At 31.8% G+C, this 19,117-nt stretch overlaps 2 protein-coding genes across 2 annotated transcripts; both read right to left on the bottom strand.

The window, feature by feature from the left end:
• Positions 1 to 535: 535 nt before the first annotated feature.
• On the bottom strand, positions 536 to 6,107 carry LOC113872172 (hydroxyisourate hydrolase-like). Its single transcript, XM_027509501.1, has 13 exons — positions 5,839 to 6,107; positions 5,692 to 5,755; positions 4,150 to 4,205; positions 3,868 to 3,943; positions 3,699 to 3,770; positions 3,470 to 3,557; positions 3,022 to 3,280; positions 2,713 to 2,828; positions 2,222 to 2,442; positions 1,825 to 1,853; positions 1,646 to 1,733; positions 1,248 to 1,338; positions 536 to 973 (listed from the first exon to the last, which is right to left on the bottom strand). The coding sequence occupies exons 1-13, from the start codon at positions 5,992 to 5,994 to the stop codon at positions 727 to 729; spliced, it is 1,563 nt and encodes a 520-aa protein (XP_027365302.1). The 5' UTR covers positions 5,995 to 6,107; the 3' UTR covers positions 536 to 726.
• Positions 6,108 to 16,721: 10,614 nt separating this feature from the next.
• Positions 16,722 to 17,786, bottom strand: LOC113873394 (phytochrome A-associated F-box protein). Its single transcript, XM_027511493.1, has one exon. The coding sequence runs from the start codon at positions 17,728 to 17,730 to the stop codon at positions 17,047 to 17,049; it is 684 nt and encodes a 227-aa protein (XP_027367294.1). The 5' UTR covers positions 17,731 to 17,786; the 3' UTR covers positions 16,722 to 17,046.
• Positions 17,787 to 19,117: the final 1,331 nt, after the last annotated feature.

The following is a 19,117-nucleotide window of genomic DNA, read 5'->3' as shown; positions in this document are numbered from 1 at the left end:
TTATATGATTTTTTCTTCTAAGAAGAAAATGAGTTACATATATTTTTATTTTAAAAAATATATTAAATTTTAATTTTAATTTTTATAAAATTATTTTTTGTTTTACTTTTTATAATTTGAAAGTGTTAATTTAATTTTTAATCATTATTAAATGATGATATGACTAATTTAAATGTAATCTCATATTAAGTTTTCTTTCACATGTTTATTATTTTATGAAAATATAGATCAAATCAATATTTTTTAAAATATATATGGATTAAAATGAAGTAATAATAATTTTATGAAAAACATTAAAATTTAATATTTGACGAATAAAAATATTTTTTCGCCGCCTTCAATAATTTCATTTATATTTTATAACTTTTTATAAATTTCAACTAATTGTAAAAATTTCATAAACATTTTATAATTATTTTTGTTGATAAAAAGAATCTTAAAAAGGGGGAGTTGTTAGGTGTTACGTCCTGATTTTATTTTTTTCCTTTTTATATAACGTAAGAGTTTTGTGGGCAGATTGTAACCAATAGCAATAGGAAAAAAAAGGTGGAAAATAAAAATATAATATTATGAGATATCTGTTTTTTGATTTCAAGTGTCCCAAACACTGTCTAAAACTATTATTTGAAATTTCCTTTTTCTTAACCATATTATCTGCCACTTCACACTATTCTTTCAAGAACATCACTACGCAATGATGCTCAAATGCAAACAAATTTACAGAACCTACTCAAATAAGTGGTCAACAGAAACAAGTGATGGATCCTTCACAAGTTCAATACTTCCAACTATAGAGGTGTTTTTACCCATCAAAAATTGTCTGTACCATTTCGCAGAGAGCTTTGGGTATCTCTTCAATTCTGGATCATCCCTATCAACATAATATAGGCCATAGCTCGAACTGTATCCACCCAGCAACTCGAACAAATCCAGAAAAGACCACGCAAAATACCCCTTTATGTCTGATCCATTTCTGAGAAAATTTAGAGTGACATAAAATCAGCGTATGTGTGTGTGTTGTGGACATTTTTTATTATTTTTTTAGATAAGTCACTTCCTTTCAAGACGGTTAGATGAATTAATAACTCAATATAACAATATAGTTCAATAGATTTGTATTGCTTTTGCATAATTTAGATTCCCAAATCATAAATAAAGCTCCATCCACTGAGGGACTTCTGCATAAGTGATTAAAAACAATATTGTGATGTGTGTAAACTAAATGAATTAGAGTAGCCACTACATACCTCAAAGCATCAAGTACGGCACCAATGTATGCATGTAAGTACTTCACCCTTGACACGTCTTGCAGTGACGAATTTCTTCTTGTCCGTTGTCCTAATTAACAACCCAAAATTAGATCAGTAAATCAACCCATTTAAACTCACCTTGGGCCACACGACTACCCAATACATCATCAACACTATTTCCTAGTATTGAAACATGCACTATAAATGTTTTTTCTTAATTTCGTATATTGGAAAATACAAGTTAATCACGGTATAACAAATTAATGACACTATTAGGTAAGTATTAATAAAGTGGAAAAAGGTTATAAACAAGAATGATTGCCATAAAGGAACAAGATTTTGACCCGCAGTTTAATATTCAACCCTCAGAGAGAGAGAGAGAGAGAGAGAGAGACCATTTTCATAAATGAATATAGGAGGATTGCCATAGAGGAGCTTAAATTTATCGAGTTCGTCCCGCAAACCCCATGGTGCCACGGCATACTGAGTCAAGTAAAGCTGGTTAGTCATGCAGTGAAGTAATCTTAAAAATTGAACCAATTAATTATGAGACAATTTTTTATTTTACGGTTACCTCTTCATTTGAAAACAGATCCTTTTCAACTGCCAAAACCAGGAAAGCAATAAGTCACTACCCTGTTCCTCCAATTGCTCAGAAATGAATGAATCACATGGTTGAGCTCATTATCCAAAAGGATCTTTTTAAATTGTTGTACACGTTGTCATACATCAAGATATTAAATGTATTTATTTTTTTCATATATGTAATACTTTCTTTGTAAGATTATCAAGAGGTAATTAGAAGGTTATTGTGAAGAGATATAGCATCATTCATGGTGTGAAAGTCCCACAAGTTGGACATTTCGTAATGATAATGATGAAACAGATATCATGAATTTAATTTTTACAGTAAGCTTATATGACCAACTTTAATCTCTGACTAAATTCTGTGTTTTAAACTAAGTACTTACAGACTATTGTTGCGGCCATGTCTCCGGTATAATCTCTCAGTTTGATGTTCAGGGATTCAGAATTGTCTGTGACATTGGCAGTGGCGTAGTGAATTAAGCCTATGAAGTCAAATGAACCCTTAACTAGTTCGGACTCATGATTTGTGAAGGCTGGAATTCTTGCACCTGCATTTGTCTTCATGGAAATGGGATAGTCTCCATGCAGAAAGGGTTCCATAATCCTGCAATAAAACAACCTCAAAAAACTGCCATATTCTTCAGTGTGTATCATAGCCATCACCAATACTTGACAGGGAAGGCCTTGAAGTATTAAGAGCTTATAGACAATGGAAATATAGACCAGGTTCAGATCAAGCAAATATATTGGTATGTCCAATGAAAGAAAGAAAGAAAGGATAAAGCTTCGGTTACATATATTCACCAGTCTTGAGAGGACAAATAAAGAACACTAGGGAAAGTAAAACCAACCAATTGTAGGGACTGTAACTTACCAACCAACCTGAAAATCACGCACTCTTTGACATGCTACCCTGTCTTTTTCTGTATTAGTTAGAGGAACAATCCCATATGAGTAGATAGTGATACCAACAAATCCATGTTGTTTGTCCTGCAAAGCCACGTAGTGTCCCACGTGAGAAGAATAAAAATCAATATAAAAAGTCTAAGAATTTAAGATGTTAAAGTTTTATGCAAAGTATATAAATTGAAGATTTTTCCATTTAGAAAAAAGTGATGTAAAAGTAAACAATTCAAGTAGTAAATATAAATAACATATTATATCTGTGTATGTGGTGATATACCTTGTACTTTCTCCTGTATAATCTCACAGCTGAAGAATGCGCTAACAAAATATTATGAACTGCCAAGTAGGGCTCATATGTTGAGTTTCCCCTTTTGCTCTCAATCACACAAAATGGGGGAGAACATCGTTGGGGTGGGGTACCTCCCTGATCATAACCACCAAGTGAGAAAACATTGGGTTCGTTCACAGTAATCCAATACATGACTCTGTCACCAAACTCTCTAAAACACACATCCGCATAATATGTGAAGTCTCTTCTGCATTCACCAATTCACATACAAGTAATCTATGCATTAATATTTCTCCATTGTGTGCATGGTTCAATATAAGAAGTAATATAAGAAAATGATAATAAAATAAAATGCAGAGGGGGATTGAAAAGATTGTAACAAAAATTTCATGAATTAATTTAAACAGCATTATGATGCAAGAGATGGGGAACATACATGATTTGACGATTAACCCACCCTTCATATTCATCTTCAAGTACCTGAGGGAGATCGAAGTTGTGAAGTGTGATATGTGGTTGTATTCCTGTTCAAGGGAAATAATGAACTACAGCAGTTGAAGAAGCAAAACTGGTTCAAATTTTTTATTATTATTTATTTATGGAGGGAACATAACTATAAGGCATGGTTTATTATGCAAATTAACAAACTAGTGTTTAAGCTTAACCATTGCTGACGAGTTCATTGATGAGATTGTTGTAGTACTCTACTGCTTTGGGATTAACAGGTCCTCTTCCATCTGAGAAGAAACGAAAGTATTTTCAATAGTGTTCAGAAGCATTAAAATCAAGGCTTTTATTTTAATTATGTGATCAAGTTTGTGTTCTGTATCATACTTGGTAAAAGTCTTGACCATGAAATGGAAAATCTATAGCCTTCAAGCCCTGTTTCCACCATTAACTGCACATCTTCCTGCATTGTATATTTTCGGGAAAACAATTAAAATTGTTCTAAGTTTTTAACAGTTAAATAAAACAGTGACAATAGCTTATATTGTTTGACCAGCTTATGCCTCAATCTTCTTCAATTTTCCGCCAATGGAAGAGCCACAAGAAATGAGTTAACGGGCAAATAATACTAATAATCAAAGAAAAAACATTGAGATGTAGTCTCTTCACCTTATATTTGTGGTACTCATCACAGGCTACATCTCCATTATCTCCAAATGCAAACCCTGTTCATTAAAAATTACTGCATGAGAAAATTTATGATTCCCAGTTTTTCAACACTGATTCTAATTCAGAAAATTTACACATAATATAATCTATTGTTGAAGTTTTGGATTCTTTATCCTCTGATGTCTAAAAGCTTGAAAACCATGTAATTCTAAGTAATATTTATCCATATGTTTAATTTATTTAAAATATATAAAATACAAATCCAGGAATTGTTAACTACAGTACACTCACAGAAGTAGAAGGTAATACAGGAATTGTATATATACATAATGAACACATCTTGAAAATAAATAAACAACAACAATAATATACTCATTGTTAAATTATTTGATAATCAGGGTGATAATATATTTAAAATTAAACTAAAATCAGTGTATCTCCACTTATTTATTTTATTAACACTTTTTACCATATTTTACCCATGTTTTAAAGAGAAATTGTATATTAGTTCGTTAATTTAGTTATATAAAGTATTAAATATAATTTATTAATTATTTTTAATTATTCGAAAGCAAGTGTTAATGACTTTTTGTATCTTTTACGTAGTAAATATTTTCATTTTTACAAAACTTTTAGGATTTTTTTTCTTTAACATTTGTTTTTAAGGACTTATGCTAACAAAATTGATTATATTTATGCATAGGACATTATCAAACGTATATTATTTGAATAATAAAATTAAAAATAAGGTCATGTTATCGATTAAAAATATTTAAAATATCTAATTAAATGCTTCAAATTACTTGAAGAGTAATGTTATGCTGTCTTCTTAAAACACCTCTTAATTAACAATCCTCCTAATATTCTTTAGAGTATTAATATATTCTTTTTATAAAAATTTTCAACTCATTCTCCTTTTACTTTTTAAAAGAATTAAACATATTTAAAAGTACAAAAAAAATATTATTATTTTCATGTAGCAAATAAAAATATGTTGAAGAAAAATTTAAAGTTGACCTTACATTAAAAAAAATTGTAAAACCATATTTTTAATATAATAATATACTTTAATTATAATTTTTCATTTTCATTGTTTTAACTAATGTATTAGGACACTAAGGAAGAAGATATCTCCAGTGAATGGACCACTAGATAAAATCAAGACCATCAAATATTTAACTTATTTAATTAAAATTAATAAATATAATATTTTAAACAAAATAAATGGCTAAAAGTTCAATGGATTGGATGTAGTGAATTCTTCACTTGAGAGGATCCATATCATAGGACACTAATAATCTTTCTGTATATACGGCCTTTGGCTCAAATTATTTAGTTTCACTTTAAAAGTTTTATTTTATTTCAAAATATTTATTATGTTAAAATGTCAATAAAGCTTTAATTGTTCTTTTTCGAAAATATTCTTATATATTAATTGTTATTATCATACCTAAATATCAATTTATCATAGAGTATCAAAATCTATAATTACTTAATTAGTAAGATGGATGAAGAGAAAAAAAGTAGAGAGAAGGAAGGAACCAGCGTGGGCATAGGTATCCCAGATGCTAGCAGTTCTTCCATCTTCGTTTGCAGCTCCCTCCACCTGTTCATAATCTCATGTATAAAGTAACGATTATAATATAAGAAAATGATTGATATATATATATATAACAAAGAAAGATTGACCTGATAAGCAGAAGTGCCTGAACCGAAAACAAAATCGCGTGGGAAATCATCTCTGCTATAGCGATCAGCACTTAGCACTCCCACAGCAAACTTCAGAAATATCAAAGTTACTAAGAAAGAATGTCTCAAAGACAAAGATGTTATTTGTTTTTCCATAACGTTAACTGTGAGTGGATTTGTTTCTCAGGCAAAGGCAGAGGAACTCCAAGTCAACATCCAATATTCAGTGAAGAGGGTATTCATTAATTTATCTTAATCCTATAGTATATACTAAATAACCCACGAAGAACACATTTATATATTAAATTTATGTATAAAAATATAATCAAAGTTTATTATTGTTAACCTAAGAGCTGATATTAATGTTTTTTTATTAATTATTACCATTGATTATGTTTGGAGAAATCGATTTTTCTTGTCTGAACGTTGAACACTTTAAAAACAAACACAGTTAATCGTTGAATTGTTATTGCGCAAGTGACGTCCACGGCTCTTCGTCTTCTAAGTGATCACTATTTCATAAAAAATATTTACATCAGTTTCAATAGTCAATTTTAAGTGATTAAAAATATTACACTAAAAATATAAAAGTTTTACATTAATATTTTAACCAAAAAATTACTTTAAAGTGTTTAAAATTAACTTTAAAGATTAATGTTAATTAAATTTCGAAAATATGACATTAATAAAATTATATTTTAATATACCTACAAAAAATGCTAAGAAGTTTTACTACTATTCCAATATATTTACTTAAAGAGAAAAATGCTCTTATGGATTTGTCTATAAAAAAATTTAAGATAATATTCATTATAAATTCTTTAATGAATTTTTTTAATTAAAAATGATAACATTTAATATTAGTAATATATTCATATTGTAATATTATTTATTTTTAATAAATTTATTATATATAAATTGTCTTTAGACATGTATTTAATTAAAAATTTGTTTTACTAATAATTTTTTTCATATAAAAAAATATCAATTTTGCTAACATTTGTCGAAAGACACGCACTTGATACGAGAAATAATAAATATTAAATTGTTACTATTTCATCTTATTATAAATTTTATGGAACTTGTAGTTATAATATTTGAAAAATATAAATATTAATTAAGAATTGAAAATAAAAAATTTATCTTTAAGCGTGAAAATATATATTTTCCATGGTTTTCAATTCACTCTTAATGAATTTAATAAAAAAATGTTTATTAATTTCTTAAAGCAATAGTATTAGCAAGATCTATCACGTTTTTTTTTTGTAAGTTTTAATAAGTTTCATTGTCACATTCATTTAAAAAAACTTTTTACATGATAAATATTTTATTTTAATTTTTTTCTTAATATATGGTCCACTTTAATGTTATTTTTATATTAAAATTAAGAATTTAGTTTAATTATTAATGTTTACATTTATTACACAGGATACTAAGTTTTAAGTAAAAAACAATACATAAAATAATATATCTAAAATTTATATTTACTGAATAAGTGTAATGTCTAATACTTATTAATTTAAATGGAAAAAAATAAAGTTAATCTTTATAGATATAAAAAAATGTAAGAGAACTTGGTTGAAGGGAGAAGCATATCCTCTCCTTTATTGAAAAATTGTAAGAGAAGTTAATTATTTTAATGATTAAAAATTCTGTAATATAATGTCACTGAAAAAGATATTTTCCTTTTGGTTGAATGAATCGGACTCAAATTTTTTTTTCTGTAACTGAATGTCTAATCATGTTAATTTTATATTTTTAATTAAAATTTTTTATTTAAATAAAAATACAAAATTTTAATTGATTGAATCGTTTAATTTGCGCCAAAACAGAAGAGAATTTTGTTTCATCTAACAATGGATTTGGGTATGTGGTGGGACAGTAATCGGCAATAAGAATGTCTTTTACTTTAACTTCAATTCATTGTTTTGAATTTTGATTGCCATCTCTTCCTTTTCTATGTTCCAGATTTGACACACTATGTTTTCACCTCCTTCTAACAGCCCTGAGACAAATAGCCCACTAAGAGCACCAACCTAATTGCCTGACTTTGCTGTGACACGTGAAGAAAGATTTAGAAGGATTACTCACACACCTCACCACCTCAAGGATTATGTGGTTACGTGTGCCTTTACCCGCAAAAAGGAGAAATCCGTTAAGAACTAATGATTGGGGAATATTCATTGTAATTTTTTTTTTCTTATTGCAAGGCGGTTGCCAATTTGTACATATATAGCACGGTATTGTTAATGAAAGGATGAACAATAAATTATTGAGTAATATTTTTCTCCTTGCAATTTCTCTTTCTGTTAGCTAATTACTTTTCCTTTCATAGAAGAACCTTTCATTGGTGCTTTCATTGCTCCTTACTCCCATGGCTGGATATCCTCCCGATGAGCTCGCCAAGCTCAACTCTAAACTTGAACAATTCTTCTCTCCCATGCTAACCTCTCTACTACCCTACATGACATTGCAAATTGCACCTCCTTGTTGGAGACACAAACTCCTTCACAGATCGTATCCTCATCCACCCGCCCTCTCAAGTTTGATCTTCCCACCTTCGATGGCTCGGATGCCTTGGGCTGGATATTCAAGGTCAATCATTTTTTTGAGTACCACCAAACACTCACAGCCCAACGCATCTAGATCTCTTCCTTCTATCTGGAAGGCCAAGCTCTCGCCTGGTTCCAATGGATGTTCAATAATGGCCTCTTGACATCTTAGGAAGCTTTTCTTCGCGCCCTCAAGCTTCGGTTTGCCCCATCCAAGTTTGACGACCCTATCGCTTCCCTCTGCAAACTCAGTCCCTTCATGAATATCTCTCTGAATTTGAGACTCTGGCTAACAAAATCTCTGATTTTCCACAGAGTTTCTACCTTAGCTGCTTTCTCTCTGGCCTGAAACCCACCCCACCTCTGCTGAGAGGTAATAGCCCTCCAACCACCGGACCTTCCCCACGCTATCGCCCTAGCTAAACTCTATGACGATAAGACCCGATCCACTCCCCCACCATTTAACCGCTTCAACCGAACCCATCTTCTCTCTTTTCCTCCCACAACAAACACAAACACACCTTCCCCTCCAAAACCCCTCCCACCATTGTTACCCACAATATCCATCAAACTTCCAATCAAACACCTCACTGAGGTTGAGATGCAAGCTTGGACAGATAAGAATTTATGTTACAACTGTGACAAAAAATACATTAGGGGTCATCATTGTAAACCCCAATTCCTACTGCTCACCACTGATGATCCAGTAGATTCCTCAGAAATCAATGAGGAATTTTCCTCCCTCGATGACAATGCATAAGAGGCAGGTCTCATAAGCCTTCATGCTTACCGGATCAATATGCGGTGCAAATCTTAGTTGATAGTAGAGCAACCCACAACTTCATACAGAATCGTGTAGCCCAATTTCTCCATTTGCCTACACAGCCCACTATGAGCCCACTACGTGTGATGGTAGGTAATGGTGACTTCTTATCTTGTTCTTCTTTCTGCCCTCAAGTAACTGTTATATTGAATCAACTTGATTTTTTTATTGATCTGTATCCTCTAGAACTCTCTGGCACTAATGTAGTTCTAGGTGTGCATTGGTTATCCATGGTCAGCCCATTTGTTATGGATTACAATGGTCCATTAATGAGATTCATGTGGCAAGAGAAATTGGTGGAACTAAAGGGGGATCCTGACCCAATTCCTTCTCCCATATCTGCTCATTAACTACGCAGACTCTACCACACCAATAAAGTTGAGGCCCTTTTCCAATTAACACTTAACCATAACCCTCTCATACCCACAACCTTCACCCCCTTTCCATCTACAGAACCACATACTTCCTTCATAACTAGTACCCTTCCCATCTCCACTGAACAACCTTTACAATCCCTTATAACACAATACTCCACCTTGTTTTCCACTCCCTCTACTCTTCCACCATCACGTCCTACAGATCACTCACTCACATTATTACTCAACACTCCTCATATTTCTGTTGGACCCTACAGATACTCACATTTTCAAAAACAAGAAATAGAAACCCAAGTTCAGAAGATGCTTGATCTAGGCTTCATTAAACCTAGCAACAGCCCCTTCTCATCACCAGTTCTTCTTGTTTAGAAAAAGGACGGTACATGACGTTTTTGTGTGGATTATAGGGCCCTCAATGCTGCTACTGTGAAAGACAAATTCCCTATTCCTAGCGTTGATGAGCTCCTCGATGAGCTTGGCCACGCATCTTGGTTTTCTAAACTAGACCTCTTCTTCGGCTTTCACCAAATTCTAATGCTACCCAGTGATTCACACAAAACAACATTTAGAACACACAATGGCCATTTCGAATTCCGAGTAATGCCTTTCGAACTTTGTAATGCGCCATCCATCTACCTTTCAAGCAACAATGAATGATTTGTTTTGGTCACATCTCTGGAGATTTATCATCGTTTTCTTTGATGATATTTTAGTTTACAGCCATACCTTGAATGATCGCATTATGCATCTAGAGACAACATTCCAACTTTTGCTCTCCCACAGTTTTCGCCTAAAGGGCAGTAAGTGTTTTATAGAGCATCAATCAATCCAATATTTGTTTCACGTGGTTTCAAATGAGGGCGTCAAACCAGACCCAAAAAAACTAGAATTAGTTCGCGATTGGCTTGTTCCTACCAATCTCAAAGCTCTTAGGGGTTTCTTAGGCCTTACCGGTTTCTACAAATGCTTTGTTTCCGGTTATGCGTCTATTGCACACCCCCTCACTAATCTCCTAAAAAAGGACAATTTTGGGTGGATCGACAGAGCACATGAAGCCTTCCTATGCCTCAAACAAATCCTTCTTCAAGCACCAGTTTTAGCCTTACCAAGATTCGATTCAGTGTTTACATTGCAAACAGATGTATCGGGTATAGGCATGGGTGCAGTGCTGTCTCAAAATGGGCATCCCATTACTTATTTTAGCAAGCAATTCTGTCTTAAACCCTGTCATTCATCCACGTACATACATGAGTTATGTGCAATTACTACAACTGAGCAAAAATGGCACCAATATCTCTTGGGTCATCATTTCATTATACAAACAGATCGAAGGTCTATCAAGAAACTCCTCTCTCAAATTGTTCTCACTCCTGAACAACAGACTTATTTGTTCAAACTGTTGGAATTTAATTTCAAAATTTAATATCAATCTGGTAAGTCTAACAATGCAGCTGACGCTCTTTCACGCCTTGAGAAGCCTCAAGAAAACGAGACTGCCACATCCCTCTATGTTCTATCAATTCCTTCTCTGACCTCAAATCATCTCTTGCTTAGAACCAGGATTTCACTGAACTAAAGGATAAAATTCTTGCTTCCCCCAGTGATTTTCCTCACTTTTCGGTCAAGCAAGATCTCATAATATACAAGGATAAAGTTTGGCTGCCATTATCCTGCACTTTCATCCCTCTGCTAGTCCACGAGTTCCACTCTACACCCTTGGCTGGGCACACAGAGGTCGCTCGCACTTTGAGCAAACTGCTGAATAGCTTCTATTGGCCTAACATTCGCAAGGATGTTAAACTTTTTGTGGAACAATGTCAAACGTGCCAGCAAACTAAGATCCCTATACAGCACACTCTTTGGCTATTACAACCAATTTTCTCCCATCACGTTGTTGGACAGATTTATCCTTGGACTTTATTGTGGACCTTCCTCCTTATAAAAGTTTCACCGTCATTTTAGTAGTGGTGGACAGATTCTCCAAGGGTGCTCATTTCGGCATGCTTCCTAAATCATTCTCAACAGTTTCCGTAGCTCAATTGTTTGTGAAGATAGTTTGCAAACTCCATGGTTTACCACAGAGTCTTATTTCAGACCGAGATCCAATATTTCTTAGCCAATTCTGGAGGAAACTTTTCCAGCTGAGTGGCACAAAACTCCGCATGTCCACTGCTTATCACCCTCAAACCGACAGGCAAACTGAGGTCACTAATAAGGTGTTACAGCAGTATCTTTGCTGCTTTGTTCATCACAAACCTTCTCTATAGGGCAAATTCTTACCTTGGGATGAATGGAGCTTCAACACCTCCATTAATGCTTCCACAGGATTCTCACCATTTGAAGTAATGTTTGGCACTAAGCCACTCATCATCCCTCCTTTCCTCAAAGAAGACACCTCCAATGCAACAGTGCAATATGAACTCTCAGCTCGAGTAAATATTCTTCGCAAATTAGAGTCCAACTTAAAGAAGGCTCAAGAATATGAAGAAGTGGGCTGATAAATCCTGCTGCGAGTTGCATTTTGATATAGGTGATTAGGTTTATGTCCGCCTTCGTCCCCGCAGACAAACTTCTGTTACGGGGACATTCTTGGGAAAGCTTTTGAAGCGTTTTTTCGATCCTTTCAAGATCACAAGGAAGATTGGCAATGTTGCTTATGAGGTCGAACTTCCACCATATACAAAAATTCATAATGTCTTCCACGTCAGTCTCCTTCATCCTCACAAAGGTGTTTTGCCAACAACCCTGCTTCACTTACCGCCAGATGTAGAGAAAAATCAGCCAATCTTAGAACCAGCTGCAATTGTTGATTGGAAATGGGACAATTTTACTACTAATCCACAAATACAGGTGTTGGTTCAATGGAAGGGCATGCCACCAAAAGAGACTAGCTAGGAACCATGGCCATTAATTCAGAAACAATACCACCTTGAGGACAAGGTGATTCTTGAACTAGGAGGGGATGTAATGATTTTAGAGCCCATTTATCTTTTACCTCTTTCTAAAAGCCTGGAGACAAATAGCCCACTAAGAGCACTAACCCAATTGTCTAACTTTGCTGTGACACATGAGGAAAGGTCTAGAAGGATTACTCACACACCTCACCACCTCAAGGATTATGTGGTTACGTGTGCCTCTACCCGCAAAAAGGAAAAATTCGTTAAGAACTAATGATTAGGGAATATTCATTGTAATTTTCTTTTCTTACTGTAAGGTGGTTGCCAATTTGTACATATATAGCACACTATTGTTAATGAAAGGACAGACAAGAAATTATTGAGTAATATTTTTTTCCCTGTAATTTTTCTTTCTGTTTGCTATTTACTTTTTCTTCCGTAGAAGAACATTTCACACTACATCACTTTCTATAATATTATCTCTTCTTATTATTATTTTTTATTTATATTATTTAGTAAATATTTTTATTTACTCTTCATCTCGTTTTTATTTTTGAATCATCCTAACAATGTAAGTTTACAATTATAAAAATAATTTTTATTAAATACATCTATTTTAGTCAACAAAACTATTTGAGATAGTCAAATCACATCAATCCTTTTTTTTTCTCTCTTAAACTAGTTATTTATTTAAAGGCAACTTGTATTTTTAATGCCTTCCATAAATTACTTAAAAGTTTTCCATAAACCTAAAATATAACGGGATATTTGAAAGTTATTACTGATAAAAAAATTATATTAATTAAAATATTTTTTTGATTTTCTAAAATCAAAAGTTTCAAATATTTTAATTTTAATTTTTAATTCTTCATTATCAATAATTTTTTTTATCAAATGCATTATATTTTCTTAAACATTGTTATTTTATATTATAAATTTTGCTCACAGTAAGTTTTGGATAATTAATTAAATAACTATAAATCTTTGCTTGGCAACTACTTGAATTTATAATAAATAAATAAATAGTCTTAATCATTATTTTTATTAATTAAAAGGAAATGAATCATAATATAAAATGCATGAAATTTACTTTTTAATTAATTTTCTGTATATTAAGATATAAAATAAAAAATAGTAGTTATTTATAATTTCTTATTTTTCCTACTTCTCAGGGTTAACATATTTTTCTCTTGTATATTTTTTTTAACATAAGAATATAACTTAATATAAAAGGTTTAGTGTAAATAAACAAGAATCAAAATACAAAAAAAAAATAAAAATAATAGTTGAAGTCAATTCGCTGGCCAATAATTGTGTGAGTTAATAAACTTTTGGACTGTGTCAATTTAAATTTAGATTATATTCTTAACGTCATATTTTTCTGTTCTGATCATTTCCCTGCTATTCTGACGTAATGTATTTAACTATTTAACAAAAAGCCAAAAGAGAATCACAATTTTTAAATAAAAAAAAAATACTAGATATCAAGATAATATTTACTAGTATATTTCTTATCAAATAAAAAAATTATTAATAATAAAATTTTAAAATTTATTATGATAAATAATATTAAAAAAACAAAATTATATCGATATAATCTATTCTTACATTATTAGTATTTTAATATTTATGTGTAAACAATATATATTGATATTTTATATTAACAACATTATTTATTAATATAATAAATTATATTATTAATATAAATTTAAATACTTTTTACTTTATTTACCAAGCAAGCCTCTAGGACATTGGATAGTATTTATTTATTTCTTTTTTATTATTTTCCCTTACTAATAAAGTAAGAATCACGTTAATTATTACTTTAAAGACACTAATTAAGAATTAATGAATCAAAATGTTAAAAACTACAGTAAAAGGACATTGAAAATGAAGATGGGAATTTAAAAATAAAAATAAAAATAAAAATCGGATGAGACTTGAAAGCACGATAATAACATTTTTAATAATTTTTATCTTTTAACTTTATAATTAATAACCTTATAAACACACTTTTTAACCTTATAAATTCCAATCAAAATCTTATAAATTGTTACTATTGTCAAAGTAAAACCGCGCAAGGAAGCTTTTGCCATTGGTTGTCGCATATAATATGGTTCATGGCTTCATGCACATGTTACGACTAATTCCAAGCCCAACCATACAAGGAAGCATTTACCATTGGTTGAAACAAAAAATAGAGAAACTAATTATATATATATATATATATATATATATATATATATATATATATATGTTATTTATCTCTCTATTATTTCTTTCATTATCTCGATATAAACTTTCCTTAGAGTATCTTCCAACTAGTTTTCTGTCGCCATATATATTCAATAGTCACCCACACATCTACTCCTTCCCTTTTCCTCTCTCTTGTTCTACCGATTTAAAGTGTGTTCAATTAGTAACGTATATTCACAATTTATTTAGAAAATTATTTTTTTTATCAATAAACTAATAAAATTGTTTGATAAAAGAAAAATAATAAAGATTGTAATTATTTAAAAAATACTTCAAATAACGTTCAACTTATTAAAAGTGATATTTTAATATATATTTTTACTGAATTGCAATTATTACATGAACGTTTTATGTGATTTTTCGCACAAAAATAAGAAATCAAACCATTTGATGGAATTGGATCATTTTTCAATACTTGTTTTCCCGTTATTTTATTTTTAGTATGAGATCTTCATATACTATTGATTAAATCTTCAAATCTTCTTCTCACCATTTAACGTGCGACCATCATAATATTTTGTTGAATTTAAATAGCACATAAAAAATTAAATAAGTCAAGATGCAAATCATATGACGTGGTTCATTATTTTTCCACAAACCCAATTTTTGGTAGGATCCCAATTTCTAATGAGATTTTGATGAACTAAGTTGGAGATCTAATTCCATTATATAACAGAAGTCATCATAATATAACATGCACTTATTTTCATATCGGTGATTAAAAATCTTTCATTTTTTTATAGTTATTTATTAAGAGCCAAAGGCAGAGAGACCATGGCACTATCAACTACATTTTACATGCATAGTAAAATCCTGTTATGTAATAGGAAGAACGTTGCTGCATTTTTGTTTTTATTTCTGTAGCGCGGTTATATGTATGTTGAAGTGGGTGAAGAAAGAAGTTGCATTGTTCACGGTATTAGATTACAGCATGTTGGACTCATGTTTCGATAATTTGTAATACTCATAAAAAGGATGATAAGTTTGCTATGCATTTTAATATTTCCACTGTAAATTTTGTAACGACAGTAAACAAATGAAACTCTTTTACATGATGGGTCTATATTATCATACGAATTACTCATTAATTAAATCACTTTCATATCCACTCTATAATACATGCAATTATTCTCTAGTGTGTGTGTGTATATACATATATACATACACAACACACAAACACAAACTAGGCGTTTGACATAGACTAACATCAATCTTTAAATTCACAAAAGAAAGGATCAAGCGCAAGCTGAAAAGCCAGGGAGGAGTTCCATATTCCTTCAAATGACCTATCTAGATTAGATATTTGACGTTCGCTTTACATACAAATTGCGTATATAAGCTTTCGAAAATCTGTAACTGCAAATTGACCTCCAAAGTATCAATTTCTAATAATGAGGAGGGCAATACTGAAATTCACCCCATCTTCTTTCCTATCCTTTTCTTTTTATTATTTTCAATCTTTTGGTGAATGTAAATAGAAGACAGTGGAAACTCCCACAAAATTTGGTACATCTTGCAAGAACAATAATAAGAGATTTAAATAAAGGGCAACCAAAATGCAAACCCTGAATCTGGACACATCTCAATATACTAATTAAATCCTTTTCTTTTCCTTTCCAACTATAGAGAAATTAGAAAAAAAGTATCAATATTTGCAACAATAATTAAATCCAAGCACTATAAGAAGAACCTGATGATTCAACATCTCACTTAGCAGCACATGTTCGCAGAATCATAAGAGTAAAATATTTGGCCACAGACCCCTGCAAACAAGTACGTTGCCAATCCCAATTGCACAACCAAGATTTGCAATATCTGATATTGACCCAACTTTCCTCGTTATATATAACCTCTAGATTCACCACTGGAAAATGTTAAAACACCCTCTTCCACAAGAACAAAAAGAAATGCAAGTTACTATCATCTAAGCAAAGGACAATAAAGGAAGAAATAAAAACCAGATTATTTACTTCTCGGTGACATGTTTTCAGGAATCGCTATTGAAGGATCTCGAACAATAAATACATAACAAAGTTACAAAATCAAAACACAGTTAACCTAAATAAAAACACACACACATAAAGCAGTAGAATGCCGTACACACGGGCGAAGAATTAAATGCAATAAACAACACATTCTGAGATCTTTGCACCGATTCAATTAAAGCCTCAACATTTCAATCGGAACAAAACCATAAAATACAGAATCAAAAAGAAAGAGGGGATGGTAAAGCTATGAATTGTATATGAGTGAGTGAGTGAGTCATTAAAGCAAACAGAAGCAGCACATGAGAAGGGAAGCGATTAAGAGAACATGGGAACATCTGTCCAAGCCCCAGAGACATGACCATTTTCACAAACATAAGCTCGAACAACAGGCTCACCATCATCATGGTACCCGAAACCTCGTCTAAGACAAAACGCAGAGTGAAGACCCCAAGTCTGCGTGCAAGTGCAAAAAGCACACCCAATATCAACCTTGCTCCGCTTCCCATCGTTGATGCTTCTCCAAACCCCACTTCCCTTAAAGTTCTTGAAAACCCCTCTGAAGAGCCTGTAACTCCTCTTCTCCTCCACGTGGACGCACCCAGGCCAATAGCATACATACAACCAATCATCACGGAACTGTCGTGCCAACAGTTTGCACCCTTGCTCCCTGCTCAGATTCAGATTCCCGCAAGCCAAATGCGAGCCGCACGAGGGTTGGGCAGCGGGGACGCCGGCGTGGCGGAGGCCGGGGCAGCAGACGGCGAGCTTGAGGAGGGAGGTCCATGTTTCCGGCGGGGAAGGGGAATCGGAGAGGAGATCGGAGAGGAGTGAAGGGTAGGTTTGGGAACATTTGTTTTTCCAGCAGATGTGACGGACGAGGGAGGAGAATCTGGTGCAGACGCAGGCGAGGCGAGCCCAGTGTCTAGGATCGTCCTCTAGCTTTGCGAAAATGGCGAGCACGGTGTCGTCGGTGAGAGATGAGAAAACGGTTTCTTCCATGATGGGGTTTGTTAATCGGTGACAACTGGAATTGAATCTTCACTCTTTAGATATACAACTAGGTAGCTGGTAGCTACCCTCTCTGCTATAAATACAAAGGTGGTGCTGGTGCACTTGTATTTTACTATTTTACACACCCCACGTCGCTGTTATCTCCCTTTTATACTTTTCTTCATTTTATATATTAAAAATTCACGGAAAAATAAATAATTGAGAGAGATAGAGGAGGCTTGGAATTGAGTACTTGAATTCAACGATGGAGATTGGATGGGAACATTGGGAAGAATGATAATTTTAAATTTTGTTTTTTAGCACCGCAGAGAGAAAAAGACTCTTAAAGAGAAGTTAGGTGGAACAAGCAAAGGAAAAAGAGTGTAAAATCTGGGGGCTGTGAACGACTCCTTCCCTCCCAAGTTTCCATCCCTTTCAATTCAATGCCTCGTCTCGTCTATGTTCAGATCACTGCTCTGGTTAATGTTACTTTTCTAAAACGATAAAGTAACTTAATCTTTCATATTCATTTTTATTAAGTAAATTATTTAAATTATTTTTTTATAAAATATACATTTTTGTTTCAATTATTAAACAACTATATCTTAATTAATTGTATTGATAGAGTGGTTTCAACTGTCAAAACAATTCATACATCTATTAATAATATTTTAGTTTATTTTTTATACTATTCATCAATTAAAATGCATAATAAATATGTTTAAAAATTATTTATTATAGATTTAATAAATTTTATTAGTATAGTAATTTACGATTAAATAATAATGATATTTTTTTATGCTATTAATATGTTTTAATAAATTTAATTAAAATACGACCTATTGAAGTGTTAGTTTAAGCAACAAAACGACGACACCGATAGCAACAAATATGTAGAAATACTTGAGGGTTATTAGCTAAGCAACCTTAAGCCGTGTCCACACTTTTATTGGCAATAAATTTTATGTAACTGTATCATACACGTATGCTGATAAATGATCCTGCCTATTGAATTCATTAAAATAATATCTTTATTATAAAAATTGTTAATTAAAGCGCTTAATTTTAAAGCTTTTATAAAATAAATTAATTTATCAAATTTAAATATTAATTAATACTTTCTCATTTTATTATATTTGACTAGATGTCGTTTCATTTAAAATATAATTAAATAATTATTGTTAAGTTATATACGCATAAATATTTAAATTATATAAAAATAATATATAATTTTATGATAAATTTTATTTTTAATATCAAATTATTAATTTTTTTAAATTTGATACTTAATATCATTTAATCGTGTTAGCGGAAATAAGAAGTTAAATATGTTAGCATTATTGTCGGATATATAGTTAACTAAAGGCTTTACTAATTAATATTTTGTTCAATTTAT

Source organism: Abrus precatorius, unplaced genomic scaffold, assembly GCF_003935025.1.
Source record: "Abrus precatorius isolate BTA unplaced genomic scaffold, Abrus_2018 Scaffold7, whole genome shotgun sequence".
NCBI lineage: Eukaryota > Viridiplantae > Streptophyta > Magnoliopsida > Fabales > Fabaceae > Abrus > Abrus precatorius.
This window is presented reverse-complemented; position numbering and strand designations above follow the sequence as displayed.

Coding starts and splice junctions, on each gene's coding strand:
- LOC113872172 (XM_027509501.1), bottom strand. CDS start 5,994: ATGGAAAAACAAATAACATCTTTGTCTTTGAGACATTCTTTCTTAGTA. Junction 3,771..3,867: donor ATGGTCAAGACTTTTACCAA/GTATGATACAGA, acceptor GTTTCTTCTCAG/ATGGAAGAGGACCTGTTAAT. Junction 3,281..3,469: donor TGGGTTAATCGTCAAATCAT/GTATGTTCCCCA, acceptor TGGTGAATGCAG/AAGAGACTTCACATATTATG.
- LOC113873394 (XM_027511493.1), bottom strand. CDS start 17,730: ATGGAAGAAACCGTTTTCTCATCTCTCACCGACGACACCGTGCTCGCC.